At 39.3% G+C, this 16835-nt stretch overlaps 1 protein-coding gene across 6 annotated transcripts in view; it reads left to right on the plus strand.

Annotated features, from left to right (window-relative positions):
• AP1B1 (adaptor related protein complex 1 subunit beta 1) overlaps window positions 1–16835 on the plus strand; it is a 1110789-nt gene that overhangs the window by 288534 nt on the left and 805420 nt on the right. For all 6 annotated transcript variants that reach the window (XM_044068431.1, XM_044068429.1, XM_044068433.1 and 3 more), the window contains one exon: window positions 7941–8056. In XM_044068431.1, coding sequence (XP_043924366.1) covers window positions 7941–8056 — 116 coding nt within the window. The remainder of the gene's footprint in view (window positions 1–7940; window positions 8057–16835) is intronic.

Here is a 16835-nt window from a genome sequence, read left to right on the forward strand (position 1 = left end):
TACTTGACGTGATGATTTTGTATGTAAGCTTAGGCTGATTTACATGACCTTTGACTGTAGAGAAATGACATTTTAGCAGCCGTCTTCTCCATGAAGAGAGATAAACCAATGGCATTTAGCTTGATGGCATTGACATAAACAGACATCCGATTTAGCAGATAAGCATGGTCAGTGACAGGTAGCATACTGGCCTTTGGTGCTGGAAGATCAGAAGGTTGTGGGTTCTATTCCCACAATAGGTACTTTGTTTAGATTTCCCAGTACTGACAATGTAGCATAAAGGGGTGCCGCACTCCTGAGTGGGCTGTCCTTTGGATAAGACATTAAACAGAGGTCCCATCTGACTGAGTTCATGGTAGCTCAGGGGGATGTAAAAAAATCTCAAGGCACTTATCAAAAAAAAAGTAGGGGAATTTACCTTGTATCCTGGCGAAATTTCCTGTAGTCAGTATGGATACCACCTTGGGTATCCCCTGAAAATTAGACACTGGCCTAGTGGGAGTAACCTAGTCAACGAGTAAATAAAAATAAATAAAAGCAAATATTTGAACATTTTTGATAGTTCTGAGCAAGATGGCGGCAAACTCAGTCTTAGATATTGGGGATGGACTGAGGCGTTATGGATAAAGGGAGGAGCTTGAGAGTTGGATCCAAAGTCTAGAGTATATGGCCAAGTCGAATCCAAACCCATGTGTTGAAGAATGAAAATGGACAACACAGATGTTTAGTTATGGTAAGTACATAACTTTTAATTGTCTAGTCTTTCTTCCCAGTCTTTAACTTTTAATTTTCTAGTCTTTCTTCCCAATCTTTTCTAACTCCTTCTAATTGATTCTCATGGTTACAATGCAATGTTTTATGTTCCCTACTAATTATTCCTTTTTAACAGCAGCTTCTATTCTAGATTCAACTACAAAGTCTACCAGCACAGGCCTTTCACTTAAGATTTCCCTATCCCTTTCTCTTTGCCTGTACTCTGTTGTTAATCTCTGGTAGAAAAGGCAGTCTCTAGCCTGCAGTCCAAATGTCTTCTTGACCTAATCCCACTTTGTTTTTCTCTAGCTAGTACCTTGGTTCCTTTGCCAGTTTTCTCCAGTAAATTTCTACCCTGTCTTGCATATTTTCTACAGACCTATTTGCAGTCATCCCTATTGGCAAAATGTCCTTTCTTCATTCTCGTGTTGGCTTGGTTCTTAAAATACTTTCTGCTACTTTATGAATGTAATATTCTATGTGGTTATTTGCATTAAGGGTCTGCGTCCAAAATCCCACTCTGTTTATTTCTTGAACATCCCCCCTGCTTCATTATCATCCCTTTCTATTTTGAATTGTAACCTTTTGCTTGCGTTATGTATACAACCCTTAACTGTGTAGCTCTAAAATTTCCCTTCAAATGGGGTAATCCTAAACCACCTTGTTTTATTGAAAGACTAGGCTTATCTCACTTAACTCTTGCACTTTTCCTCTCCCAGATAAATTCCTTCAACTCTTTATAAATTATTTTCAACAACTTCCCTGGTTGATAAAATATGCCTGATTGTATACAACACTAAAGGGACTAAAAACATTTTCACTATTTGTATCTTGCTGTACATGCCCATAAACTGGAGCTTCCAGTTTCTCTTTTTTTGTATCATCTTTTATTTAGTCTTTTTCCACATATCCTTAGCTGCTATAACAGAAGCCTTTTTAATTCACACTTCTAAGTATGTCATCTTATCATAGCCACACAAGTATGGATATTGCCGAACCACTTCATGTGTGGGTACATAATTTACATGTATAGTCTTTGTTTTAGCTCCACTAATTTTATGTCTTGAAAAGACTTGAAATTGTTTCAACATGTTCCACAACACGGAGATGTCCTTTTCTGGGTCTATCAAGTACAAAATATCATCTGCAAGTAGTCAACTTTTCTTGATTTTTATACCAATTGTATCCTCATCTTTCTGAGTCTCTTATTTTCTTTGCCAGTTTCTCTAAATATAAAGCAAATAACACAGAGGAGAGAGGGCATCCTTTCCTGATTCCTCTCTTCAAACACAGCTTATCAGAAAGAGAACCCTCGCACTTAAATTTTTGCCTCTGATCCTTCAAACATCCACCTAATTAATCTTATTATTGTAAAAGGGAATTTAAATGCTTCCATTGTGTTACTCATAAAATCTCAGCTTACTGTATGAATTGCTTTTTCTGCATAAAGACCCACTAACAACAGCGTGTTTTCTTACATACTGCTTCCCTTTGGATCACCAGTGTTATATTAATGTTGTCAGATGTTTGCTCCCTTCCATAAAATCACATTGATCCATATCTATTAATTTTCAAAACACCTTTGCCATTCTTTTAACTAGTGTAGACATAAACACTTTATAATAGTGGTTTAAAATTGAAATGGGTCTGTATGAAGCTGGGTCTGATGCATCTGATCCGTCTTTATTTAGGTAATACAGCCACCACAGTTTTTTTCCAAGATGTTGGTGTTTCCCATCCTATACTTTTAAATAAAATCTTCCAGATATTTATCACTTTCTTCCCTCCTAACTTCCAAACTTTTAACAGAAATACCATCTGTTTCTGGAGACTTTTCCTGAAGACTGATATACATCATGTTTTTTATCTCCTCTCCTCCTTTCTTAACTGTTGCTGAACCTCATCTACCTCTAACCTTGGCATAATTAAGTCTTCCATATATTTCCATTTGTGTTATTTATTTATATCTACATTTCTCTGCTTTATACAGATTATGAAATTTCCGAAATATATCTAATATCACCACAGGATTTCTGGTTATTTTTCTTGTTAATAGACTCCATATATTTGTTGAAAGCCCTTTCTACTTTCTGTTGCCTAAATCATTGTGCTAAAAGTTTTTGTGCTCTGCAGTTATCAGAAATTGCTGTTTAACAGTAATCTTTTTAAACTCATGCATAGTATCTAGATACTCCCATAATTTCTCTTTAGCTCTCTGCATTTTTGCCTCCCTTTGTTCTATATGATTCCTCTTATTCTACAAAACTTTAAACTGTTTAACCACTTGTAAGTAATTCCTATTAACTTCTTAACCTAGTCTTGGTTCATACACTAGCTATAACTTCTGAAGATATTTCTATCTTCCCTAGTAACTGTGGAATAATTTCCACTACCCATTCCATGAATTTTCCCCTTTTTAACTCTTAAAGCTCCAGTGTCTCATTTTTACATCATTAAACTGCTTTTTTATCTTACGTTTTATCTGTGCATTATCTGAAATAGTTAATGGATGCCTGTTGAAACTTTCAATTCACTGGACATGTTCCTGTGAGATGCATTTTCTGTCTAGTGCAGTGTTTTTCAACCGCCAGTCCGGCATAAATTTCCTGACTGTCTATGAAAGACTAGGGCCCTCTGGCTGGGAGAGCGGCCGCTGTCTGGGAGACTTCTTTTTTTTAATGCCCTTTGAGCCCAGTCACACACAATTGACAGGTGTGTTGCGACCTGCTGTTTACGTAGTAGTGTTCCGCACGCGTGGAATTTGAATGACGGAAGACTTTTGAAATGTGGACCGCGAATAGACAAGTGAGAAGTAGTTTGTTTAATTGGTAGGGTAGATAAGTATGTGCAAGTATGTAAGAATGTAGGTTGGTAGGCGTGTATGTGTGTGTAAGAAGTAGTTAGGTAGGGGTGTGTGTGTGTCTGTGTGTGTCTGTGTTTAAGAAGGAGGTAAGTAGGTGCATACCTCTCAAATGTCCCGATTTTGACTGCAATTTTAGCTGTGTCCCTCTTAATCCCACCTAAAAGTGGTTACTTTTGGAGAAAAGGTGATGAATTACACTTAATAATGTCAGTAATTAGAGATACAGACTTTTTTTACTTTTAAAAAATGCATATTCACTCATCTTCTGTTATTTTATCAGTGTCTCAAGTTAATAATACCAATGTATGAAAAGTGTCCCTGATTATTTCTGGATTTGTCCCTGATTCTTTTGGGATTTGTCCCTTTTTGGTTGAGAGCTATAGGTGGGTAGGTGTGCGTGTGTGTGTGTGTGTGTGCGTGTGTGTGTGCGTGTGTGTGTGCGTGCGTGTGTGCGTGTGTGTGTGCGTGTGTGCGTGTGTGCGTGCGTGTGTGCGTGCGTGTGTGCGTGTGTGTGTGCGTGCGTGCGTGCGTGTGTGTGCGTGCGTGTGCGTGCGTGTGTGGTAGATAGCATATCTCTCAGCTGTCAGATATTTGCATATCTCTCAGCTGTCAGATATTTGCAGAATGTCCAGAGTTTTGGCCCATATTTCTGGTTTGTTACTAATAAAATGGACTGAAGTGTACATCCTTTGGCATGCAATGCTCAAACCATGATTATTTTAATTGGCTTCTTATACATAATGTTTTTTTTTTTTATTTGTGCCCAAGGGTTCCCCAAAATAATTCTCCTGTTTTCACTGGTCCCTAAGTGTAAGAAGGTTGAAAACCACTGGTGTAGTGTAACCCAGTTATTGTACCTTGAAGAATAATATGTGAATTTTGTCTCCATTCCTACTACTGAATTTGTTTCTATACCAATTTTTTTGTACATTTCTTCAGAAATCACCCTGTTTTGTTATATTTTCCATTCTAGGTCCCCTGATACGTCCTTTGTATTGCATATCAAGTTCCAGTCCACACCTCTAAGTAATGTTAATTTCTTGCTGAAAGATGATTATTTCTCCCCAAGTTTAAGCTCCATAATGGCAGTTTTTGGTAGAATATGATTACATGCCACCATTATCCACCTCACTTGACAGTAGCTCCTTTCTACCTCAAATCTACCATTATTGTCTATTTTTCCCCCCTCTGCTGTCAGTATCGGAGCCCCTCTAGTAATTAGTATATTTGGTCCCCTTTTTCTTTGTCCCTGATTGCTGAATATCCATCCTGAATTCCTTTCTTTGTCAAATTCACGTTATTTCTTTTCAAGTGAGTCTCCTGCAGCATTGCTATTTGCACTCTGCATTTCTTAATATAATTCAATAGTTTTTCCTTTTTTGTCTGTTTTTAATGCCATTTGCATTCCAAAATAATGTAGATAAGTCATTATGCTAAAAAGCTGTTGTTCCCACCTGTTACACTGAACTTTTTTAATGTGAAATTACAACTTGCATGTTACATGCACACACTAATGTTGGCATGCTGATCTTTTATACAGTTATTTCTTCTCACCCCTGTTTAAACCTATGTCATATTTTTCAAGACTTTTTGTTTTAAATGAAAGTCATCATTCAAAAATCTAAATACATTTTTAAAATACTCCCATCCTTTATAAGCTTTGAACAAACACACAAAACTGTGTATATCTTCAAAAATAAAGTTTAACCCTCCAGATAGGAGCAGTTGCCCAAAATCAACAGCTGCACCTACAGGACTTCCTTACCTAAAATTAAGGATTGCCAGGCAGCAAAGCACATGCTGCAGCCTGTGTTCCCACTTACACAGATTGCTGTCTGTTCTTTTCTTATCTCTGTTTCCCTCGCAGAAGTGAAAAACAACTTGTATGCGGTCAGAAAACATTAAATTTTAGCCCTAAGAAAAAGTGCACTGGCTATCTTTAAATAAAAATAAACTGTACAATGTTCTATTCAATATAGTGTTAAGGCTGCTAGAGTGGCTGCTATGTCTTATCTACGTCCCATAATTTCAAACTATATGTTCCACTGAACTGCTTGCCATTGTACCTTTAATTTTCGCATGTCCCCCAGTAAAGAATATTCAGAACTATCAAGATTAATTGTTTGTACCTGCTGACATGTAAACATATTTAGAGTAAATCTTTGTAAATTTCACTCCGAAGAGAATGGGTACAGCTACTTTTAACTGCAGACTTCTTGACTCCCACTGAACATTTGCTAATGGAAAAAAAAAAAAAAAAAAAAGCTAATATCTTTGTAGATGTAAGAGACGTAGCACTTTTCAAGGCTTTCACTGTTTTGTTTTAGGTTTCATGTCTACCTCCTTGGAAAAAAACTTGTTTATAACTTAAGCCAATGGTATTGCTCTAGACATTGACCTTTTTAAAAATAAGAGAAAATATTTTAATTTTACATATGATATAATTAGTGCACTTTTACCCCTCAACCCCACCCCAGCAGCCTAAGATCTCAACATATCGACATTAAACTTGATTTTTGTCAGGCCTTCTTTTCATGTTATACTATAATGCCTATATTTCTTACAAGTAAAAATAAAGTACTTGCTTACTTGAATATTTTAACACCTATAACAGTCAATGAAGACTCCCCCATTTAAAATACCCCTGATTACATATTACGCAAAACTGTTTTACTATATATAACATGCTTTTTATCATAAAGTGTTTTGTACAAATACTAATAAGAACAAAATTTGTTTTACTTATTTTTCCTCTTTTAGTGTTCTTTTAAAAATTAATGACTTACAATGAGAATCGTGCTTTACAGTCTACCCACAAGTTTAACAAAGTCAACAAAAGTCCAGTCTTTCTCAAACACTTTTTCTTGCAAAGCCATATTTCATAAATGTGATTGATGCTTCATAGTCTAAAATGTATTCATTAAAGTCAGTGTTGCTGGTCTTCCTGTTAATCTCCATATCCCAACACCAGACTCTGGTTCATTTCCAAGATACTTCTGATTTTTGTGGTCAGCTCCTGTGCTTTTTTTCTATCTCTCAAGCACTTTCCATTGGATCATTAGAAAAGGTTTCACTGGCAATGTCTCACTTTGAGTTTTATTGTCAGAAGAATGAGAAGCAGAGTCTCCTTCTGTTTACTGGCTCACTTTTTTTCTTGGATAAATATTTCTTTTTTATCCTATTCTGCATCAAAAATGTCTTTGATCCTCCAGGATGACGACAGCTGGATGCAACATCTTGAATATCACATCCGCTTCTTCACATTTCCTGATTGCTATGAAAGATTTGTTTTTCTTCTGCCAGGTGTACAGTGAATAATTGTTTTCCAGCATCACTCTGTTGTCTCCAGTTTTTAATACTTCTCCCTTTTGCCACAGTTGTGTCAGGACCAACTCTTTTTGCTACTATGAATGTATCTTTACTAATAACAGTTTTTGGCTGCTTTCTCATAACCACGTTTGGAGCGTACACTCAGTGTGACCTTTCGATTAACAAATCCTGCTGTAGAGTACCAGTCCAGTGGCTTGTTTATTCCTTCATAAAATTGATAGTCTGCTCCTTCCTGTTTCTCTGGTACAGCAGAAAATCTCAGGTTTTCTCTGTGCATTTCACATTTTAACTCTACTGTTCTTTGAAGCAGCTCTTGACGTGTCATACTCGGACAGCCTTTTGTTCATTTCAGCCTCTGAATTTTACAGTTTTTTTTTTCCAGTGCATCTGAGTATCAAGTTAAAGCTTCCTGTTTTCTTAGCTTTTTTTTACTGCAGTTGATATACTCCTTCAGTGTCTCATTTATTTTAAGCACTTCTGAGTACATTAGATTAATTTGACCAGAAATGGCTTTTTTATTGAATTTTATTAATTATCATTTCAAACTCGCTGTGTAAGTGCTTTGTAAACAAATGTATGCAGATTTTAAAACTGCTGTGGTAATCTTGTGCATATTTAATCAAATGTATTATTCATTGATTCGAAGAAGTGGTCTGTTTTTCTTTTGGAAAACAGACAAACTGAATTTAAAGATAATGTTGCCTGACAGCTTTTAACACTGATGTCTTATCAGAGGTGACTGCCAAAGTGTTTCAGGTAATCCTGACTGAAAATTGTTTCAAATACATGAATGCTGTAAGATGTCAGTGTTCTGTCCTGCCATTTCTTTTCAATGGACATTGTATTTCCTGTCATCTCATTTGTGCTTCAAATTCCATCTGAACTCTTTCTTTCTTAATCTGTGTGACTTTTTAACTTCACAAAAGAGGTACACAGTTTTGTGAAAGGTGAATTTTTGTTTGTGGTGTTGATTGATTGATTATTTTTCTTACAGCAATCTGCGGAACGTTGTGTGAGCACACTGCTTGACCTCATCCAGACAAAGGTGAACTACGTGGTCCAGGAAGCCATTGTAGTAATTAAAGATATCTTCCGTAAATATCCTAATAAGTAAGCCTGACTTTCTTCTTTCTGTTGTGTAGCTTACACTGAGAAGTTCTTTCCTCACTGTGAATGTTTCATAATGAACCAAGTGATCGGGTGTTGGCAACCTTGTGCAGTAGGTTTCTGTCGTAATTTCTGTTTTCTGACAGTATTAGCTTGGTAAAATTCTGAGTGTTTTGTAGTCAACCCCACATGCTTCCATCTGAAGCACACTGATATCACACATTGATGAGGAAGGTGTGCTTTGGGTCCTGTGTTCCATGGATCTTTTCTGCTGCTCTCATGCTTCTTACCTCGTTCATAACCTGCATCTCTGGAAGGTCCTTGACCTTCTAAATGTACATCTCTTGTCAATATGCACGTCAGGGCCCTCACTTGCTTTGCTTCTACTGCTTATGAGAGTAGTATGCTGTAAAATATTGACATAAATGTCAGGGTTTCATGGTAGTCACCTATATGAAAGATGTGGAGGAGACTTAAGACCTAGAATGTCAAGCTAATGAAGTGTATCTTTGGAGGTCAGTCATAAAAGAGATCAGTAGGAGAGTCCGATCCAGGGTCAAGGTGCTGTAGTGGGAGAAGATGAGAGATCTGGAGGTATACTCTCCACCAGTATTTCTTCCTATAAGCGCCACAATCCATTAACTAACAAGTGACCTGGCTCAAACTTCTCAGCAGAGAGCAAGAAGAGATGAGATGTTCACCCCCAGTAGCCATCTTAGGTGGATGCATCTTGCTGTCTCAGCTTTGACCATCTCATGTTCAAGTATGTGGAACATGAGTCCTGCATACTAAAGTGAAATAATCTTTTGAGATGTCCTTCATTATCACTGTCCAGCACTATGGAAAGTGAAGTGAGGGAAAGCAGCAGGCTTAGATGAGGTCACAGCAGCTATGATAAAGATGCTGGGTGAGATGAGGGTGAAATGACTCCTGAGGGTTATAGCAATGTGGAAAGAAAGGCGTATCCCAGATGACTGGAGAATAAGCATACTTGTGTCAGTGTACAAGAATAAAGGGGACATCCACAACTGTGGTAGTACAAGGGGTATCAAACTCCTGTCTCATTTCATGAAGGTTCTGGAGTGGGTGATTGATAAACGGCTGCACAGAGTAGTAGAAAGTAAGATGGGAGATGAGCAGTTTGGATTCAGATCAGGATGCAGCACAACTGACACATTGTTTGCAGTGAGAGAGAGAGAGTTGAGAAGAAGCTAGAGATGATGAAAGATTCCAAGTAGACATTCCTAGATTTGGTGAAAGCATATAATAAGGGCCCAAGAAGGCTGGTTTGGGCAGTCCTGCAGTGGTTCGAAGTCCCAGAAACATTGGTAGAATTAGTGCAGGCTATGTACAAGGACCTAATGATTCAAGTACGAACGGGTGTTGGGTCAGTCTCACAGAGGGGTTCCCAGTAGGAGTGTGTGTGCATCAGGGTTCAGCTGTGAGCCCACTGCTGTTTATGTTGGTGATGGATTACATTAGCAAGCAGGTCAGATTAGCAAATTAGGAATGTTGCTGTATGCAGACAAATGGCATTACAGGCAGATTCTGGGCAAGAACTTCAGCAAAAGATAGGGGAATGGAATGCAAAATTAAAAGCACATGGGATAAAATCGAGTACAGGTAAGACAATGGTAATGGTAGCAAACTGGGGAAATCAGAAGAAGCTGAGAAAAGGGAAGATAGTGGAACAGCGTAACCGCTTCAGATATCTGGGAGGGATGGTTGATAAAGGGAAGTCTGAAATAAGAGGTCAAAGCTAAAATCAGAGGAGCTGCAACTGGCTAGCATAGAATGTCAAGTGTAGTGTATAACAGAAGAATGCCATAGAAGCTGAAAAGTAAGGTGTACAAAACAGCAGTGAGACCAGTGCTGCTATATGGTACACAAACCCGGGCAGTAAAGGCAGAGCAGATGAGGAAGCTACAGGTGATGGAAATTAAATGCCTGAGGCAGGTAGTAGGAAGCACACCGTGGGACAGATGAAGAAATGAGGACATAAGAGCAGAATCCAAAGTAGCTCCAGTTACAGAAAAGATCAAAGAGAGCAGATTGCAGTGGTTCAGGCACATGTGCAGAAAAGTAGAAGACAAATCTGGTGAAGAAGATTTGGGTCAGACAGGAAGAAGGCAAGAGGAAACGAGGGTGCCCACCAAAGAAGTAGATGGGATTGTATGAGAGAAGATCTGCAACAGTCAAGCATGAGTGTCAGAGAAGGCAAGAGTGTGGCATTGAATCTAGAGAGATGGCAACAGTTAACAGGACACCCCGACCTCATGTAGAAAATGGGAAAAAGAGGGGATGATGATGATGATGATGATGTATAAAGCAGAGAATTGATGAAGAAAAGAAAGAGCACTAATGGGAATATTTATGGAAGACTTAATTATGATGAGGTTAGAGGTGCATGAGTTTCAACAATTAACAGATAACTTGTGCCAGTGTACAAGAATAAAGGGGGCAGCCATTACAGATAGGAGGAGATGAAATAAAGACAGAGATGTATAATCAATGTTCAGGCAAGCCCCTGGGGCCAGATGGTATTCCAGTGTAAGTTTGGAAGTTAAGAGGAAAGAGAGCGATATAGATCTGGAAGATTTTATTTAACAGTATTTTAAAAGGAGGGGAAGCACCAATCCTGTCATGGTTGTATTACCCAAGAACAGTACAGACCCATCAGTCACAGTTTCATACAGACCCATTTCAGTTTTAAACCATGGTTTTAAAGCATTGATATCTGTATCAGCTAAAGTAACAGCAAAGGTGTTGCCAATATTGGTCAATGTTAATCAGTTTGGTTTTGTGGAGTCGAGCATTTTCTAGCATTAATAGAATAATGATCCAGAGGGAAGCAGAATGTAAAAAAAAAAAACACTGCCATTGTTGGTGGGTTTTGATGCAGAGAAAGTGTTTGGAGTAATATGGGATTTTGAGTAGTTAGTGGAAGCATTTGTATTTCCTGATACACTAATAATGTTAATTAGAAGGATATATGAAGGATCTAAGGCAAGAATTAAAGTGGGGAGGGTTCCTCTCATAAGTTGTTTGAACAGAGGAACCAGTCATAAGCGTCTTCTTTCCCTTTATTTGCTGTGTGTTTAGAACCTTTGGCAAAGAAAGTAATGGACTCTGAAATGCAGGGATATAACAGTGGTTTTATTTGCAGATGATATTATTTCATACCTGATAAATCCAGAAAATGGCATCTTATTTTGGAACATTTGGAGACTGTTCAAGTCTTTTTGTGATATAAAATGAATGCAGATAAAATCTACAGTTGAATATTATGTACCCAGACACTGGTTCAGCAAACAACATATTTATTGGGTATAATGGGATGAAGTATTTAGAGGTATGGATTAAAAAAAGGCTTCTGTTATGGCAGCTAAGGATATATGTGGGTAGAGACTAAAAAGATAGTACAAAGACTGAGAAACTGGAAGTTCTTGTTAATCGCTATGGTTTGTAAGATCCCGGCATTTGAGCTCTAAAACCAGCATTTTTACATTGAGGGTTTTCTGACTGCACTCTTGTGGCAGACGTGTGCTCTAGCAAACCTATCTGAGTTGGGGAGTGCTGGCTGAAAGCTTATTTTGTGTTTTCCTGATTGGTCTGCAGGCCTTGCTGTTGTATGACTTGTTTTTTTGATTCTGTACAAGGCCAGTGTTTGTGTGGGTTTATGCTCAGTTCCTCAGAGTTGCTCTAGGTTTGGCTACTTTATCTGAGAGTTAGAGAATCTGCTGCATCTAAAGCCATCTGCTGCTAAAAGAACGAAAACAACATTTTGCACTTATGCTGATAAATTTTACTGTATTTCATAAGAATCTGCATCAATTGTTAAATTTTTTGCACTTTATAGTTTCAAAGTTGAACTGTTTCCACTGCTGCTGTAGTCATTAATTGCATTGTTTCTATGAGTTTTACAGGACAGTAGTGTCTAGATTGTGTGGTTTCCCTGCATTTGAAATCTAAAACCAGAATTTTTACATTGAGGGTTTTTTTAACTTCAGTCTTTTGGCAGAAGTGTGCTGTAGCAAACCTGTCCGAGTTGGGGGAATGCTGGCTGAAAGTTTATTGTGTGTTTCCTGGTCTGTGGGCCTTGCTGTTGTAAAACTTTGTTTTTATGATTCTATATTAACCCAGTGTTTATGATAGGCTGCTCTCCCTGCAGTGGCAGTTAGCAGTGCCCTTTATAGATGCAAATGCTATCCGGTTAAGATTTCCCTTGACTATCTCTGCAACCTTCCCTGGTCCCTCTACTGCTTTAAGAGAATCTGCGTTGCACTCAGAGTAGCATTGCCTTGCTGGATAGCTGCTGCTTACACTGAGTATAGCACTCCTTCTTCGGCCATGTGCTAACATCCTAGTCTAGTTAAATCTCTCCTCTATCATCCCTGGTTAAACTCGTAGTAAAATACCTGAAACTGTGGATAGCCACTTTCCTGCTATCTCTGTGGCCAGCCTGGTGGACATGGGTATCCTGAGGCAATGTAGCAATTGTCTCATGTATACTGACAACCACTTAATCTTGAAGCAAGCAAACACAGTATGTGAGAGATGTAGTTACACTATAAAAATTGAGACACGACTCTTGTATACTACCATAGCAAATGACAAACAGGTTGTCAGCACATGTACATAGTCTCTCTTACTAAATAAGGTCTAGACACAACGCACAAACCCACATATGCAGAGGTACTTGGAAATAACTTACCAAAACCTCAGAGGCCTCCCATACACTGCCCTCAGAAACCACATGCAAACAAAACCAAGTCAACGTCAGCTACTACACATAAAAATACACATCACAGTGTCTCCACAAGCAAGCCCCTAAGGCAAAACACCACAAGTTTAAGCATCTTGATTACGGGAGACTCCTTCGTGAGACACACGAACACCCCCATCACCAGTTTAGATAGAGTGTTAATCAGTTCAGGGCCAGGATTTACCACATCATGCAGGCACTCAGGTCACTCAGCCACAAGTACCAGTATGACTCAGTTGTAGTGGGTTTGAATGACTTGTGATGTACCTCTGTGGACTATATGAACGGACACAATGATGGATGTCTCTAAATGTGTTGCAGGCTGGTATGAGCCTAGCACTGAGCAGCTTTCTGCCCTCACCAAGAATGATACCACAATACAAACAGAAAGTGATTTACTTCAGTAATTGGCTTAGCTACTGGTGTCATTCCAGTGGGATCCAGTATTTTGTCAACTTGGGATGAAATTATCGACAGACCATGCTGCTTTGCCAGAAATGGTCTGCAGCCATCACTGCTACACTTTTGAATGCTGGTCAAGGCATTAGCCACCCCCATAATGCCTTGTTTAGGCAGTGCCAAACCAACAGACCTACCAGTGTAACAAATTCTTCTACTACCAAGATTAAGGTACTACTGCTCTATGCTAGGAGTTTTAACAAGAAACCACACTCCCTGAAAGCTCTCCTTGCCCTGGAGAATGCTGATGTCTGCGCAGTTAAAGAAATTTTTCAAAGCTGTGGAAAGCAACCCAGCAGTGCCATGCTACAATGCCTATCACACATTCAGACCATCCTCTGAAAAGGAAAAAACAAAAGGAGGAGATGTTTCCATTTACATAAAAAAATAATCACACCTCTATATTAGTCAAGCAGGATAACTCTTAGCTACTCCATGCCCAGCTGACCATAGTCAAAATCCCACACCATATCTTTGTTAGCTACAAGTTTCCAATCATGAACCAAGAAACCCAATCCTCATACCTGAGGTTACAACAATCACTTACCATTTGGCCCAAAACAATTACTTACAGTGAGTTTAACAGCCCTTCCATAAACCGAGAAACATATATGACCACTAACATGCAGACTCCGAGATTCCTGAACATTGTCGATGCAAATGCTCTGGAACAGCTGATATGCTGTCCCACTAGGGGCTCAAATATCCTTGACATAGTACTCTCAAACATGTTGGAGCATTACCCCCCAGCGTAATGTCCTCATTGGTAAGATCAGATCATAAATCAGTATCCTTTGAAATAAATGTAAAATTAGAACCCCCATCAAACCTTAAAACCCTACAGAATTTTTCCAAGGCAAATTACCTCCTATTAAATGATAGCGTAAGTAATTTTAAAGTTCCCCAACCCCAAAAATACAGAGGCCTGTGCAGAAGGATACACAAATGCCCTGTATAACTGCTTAAACAACTACATAGAAATGGCAGTACCTGATCGAACCAAACACAGGTGTAGATGGAAAAACAAGCCACTCTGTTGGACCCCTGGCATGAATAGACTATACAACAGAAGGAAGAAATTTCTGTCTAGAAATATGCCGAAGGGCACACAACAGAGAAGAAACTCCCTCATTAGTTTCGATAGGCAAATCAGGGAACTATTCAAGTCTTCAAAAGCTATATAATAAAATAGCCTCCCAAGCAAAGGATAACCACAAAGCATTTTTAGTTGCATTCAAAATCTGACAAGAAACACTCAACAATGTGCTGAGTTGGTTGTAGATGGCACTGTTACTCTGAGCCAGAAGAAATAACAAACCTGCTGGTCAATAAATTCATCTCAAATTTCACTCCCCTCATCACCTCTGGTCATGCCCCATGAAAATCTCCCTACCATTCCTTTGCCTGTTATCACAAAAGTACATGTCGTCACTTCACTCCCTAAAGCTAGAAACACAGCATCAGTAGACCCTAACAGAATCCCAGGGTGCCTATTAAATAGCTTGAAACATGACCTAGCAGACCCATGCTGATCTCTGTTCAACCATCGCCTCCAGACAGGCTTGGTCCCAGTAGAGTGAGGGGCAGCAGCAGTCATCCCTGTGCACAAGGGGGGACCATCAGCTGACCCAGGAAACTACCAACTCATAAGTCTGACTAGCCTCATTTGCAAGGCTATGGAAAGTGTAATCATGGACTTGATTAACGACAGCATAGGAAATCTCAACCTTTGGCTTTGTCAAGGGCAGGTCCTGCCTGCTCAGTCTGGTCAACTTCTTTGAGAAGGTCACCAAAGCCATGGAGGAGGGTAAGACAAGTGCGTACCACCTACTTTGACCTGGCCAAGGTATTTGACACAGTACCTCATCAGGTATAGGTTCATAGGTAGGTACTAGGCTATCGGCCCAAGGGCCTATGTAAGCCTAGCCAACAAGGTTCCCTGGCTTACACCACCCAAGAAAGTTATTTTCCTGTGCCACTGTCGAGCAGAGACACAGAAGTGATCCCCGGGGTGTATTTCCTATTTCCCATCCACTCATCAAGATTTTTCTTGAGGAGTGTTAATCAAGAACTTTGCTTGACATAGATGGGTAGCCTGTTCCAGAGTATGGGAAGTCTCGGGGACAGGAATCTATCCCTCCAGCATGTCCTGTTTATTTTGGTGACAAGGTTTAGGTCCCTAGAACATGTAGCTCGGAGGGATTGGGATTTCTTTAGGTGTAGCATGTCCAACAGCTCTGGATTATAGATATCTGTATTATAAACTCTCAAAATTGGGCATAAACCTCTACAAGGCAATCTTTGAGCCAGTCATGATAGAAATGCTGCTTACTTACATAACTAACTGCATGAGAGTTACTTGCTCCAAAGATCTAAATCTGATCTCTGAAGTGAATAGATCATGCTGGAGAGACAGATGTGTTCCAAAGATTGTCCCTCCTCTGGAATAGGATTCGTATTCACATGAAGCAGAGCACATCCCTGATCATCTTCAAGCACAGATTGGACCAGTGGATGGGAAATCACAAATTCACACCTGGGGTGGTGCCATACCTCTCAACCTCTTAGTGCAAGAAATCTGGGCAAAGCCTAACAAAATGGGGGGGGACAAAGGCTCAAAAATAGGGGCAGATTTTAAATATTGACCTTGTAAACATAAAAAGTTGCTAGAGTAACAGGGTTTGTGTTATCATACCTTTTCTGAATGATTTGAAGTCTTAAGCTCAAATGTATGTCATTATTTGGTGACTTCAGTCCTCCGATCATCCCAGCATACCTGTCAGCCATGCCCAATTTCTCAGTTAAAACTGGTTTTGAGGTCCAAATAATGGGGTGCCACGATTCCTGAGTGGCACCCCTTAATTTCCGATTTTCCTGGCTCTTTTTTCAAAATTTGTCAGCCTTGACCTGACATGACGTCAGCTATGTGAATAGCCTGCCAGCCTGTTGGATTGGAGCTTGAGACATGCAAGCATTTCTGGCTGCTCCATTGCGAGGGAATTACAAACTGGAAGGAAATATGGCTCTTTCACATTGTTTTAACGCTCCATTGTGAAAGAATTACTGTAAGGGGAGAAAGAAAGCTGCAAGACAAGTCCAGGAGAGGAGGAAACTACGAACTGCTCCACAGGTCCGTTACGAACGTATTGCACTGTGTGAGAGCTAGCTTTACTTATTTAATGACTGCGCTTCTCTTATTTAATGGCTGCAGGAAGGGTTACATTTGTTTATGGCTGCAGGCTCTGTGCTAGTGTATGTTCGTTTTACTTTATTACATTAACGAACAGCAGGCTTTCTTTTTACTTACTGGCTGCAGAGAAATTGTGCAGGCAGGAGAAACTGGTGTGTGTGTGAGAGAGTGCTTAACTTAACGGCTGAACTTAACAGCTGCAGGAAGGGTTACATTTTTTTTACGGCTGCAGGAAGAGTTACATTTATTTACGGCTGCAGGCTCTGTGCTAGTGTGCTTTCGTTTTACTTAATTACATTAACAAATAGCTGCAGGCTGTCTTTTTTTTTCTTTTTTTTTTTTTTTTTGGGCTTTTTTTTGGGGTTTTT

This window comes from Protopterus annectens, chromosome 4.part0, assembly GCF_019279795.1.
Source record: "Protopterus annectens isolate FY-2018-M chromosome 4.part0, PAN1.0, whole genome shotgun sequence".
Taxonomy (NCBI): Eukaryota; Metazoa; Chordata; order Ceratodontiformes; family Protopteridae; genus Protopterus; species Protopterus annectens.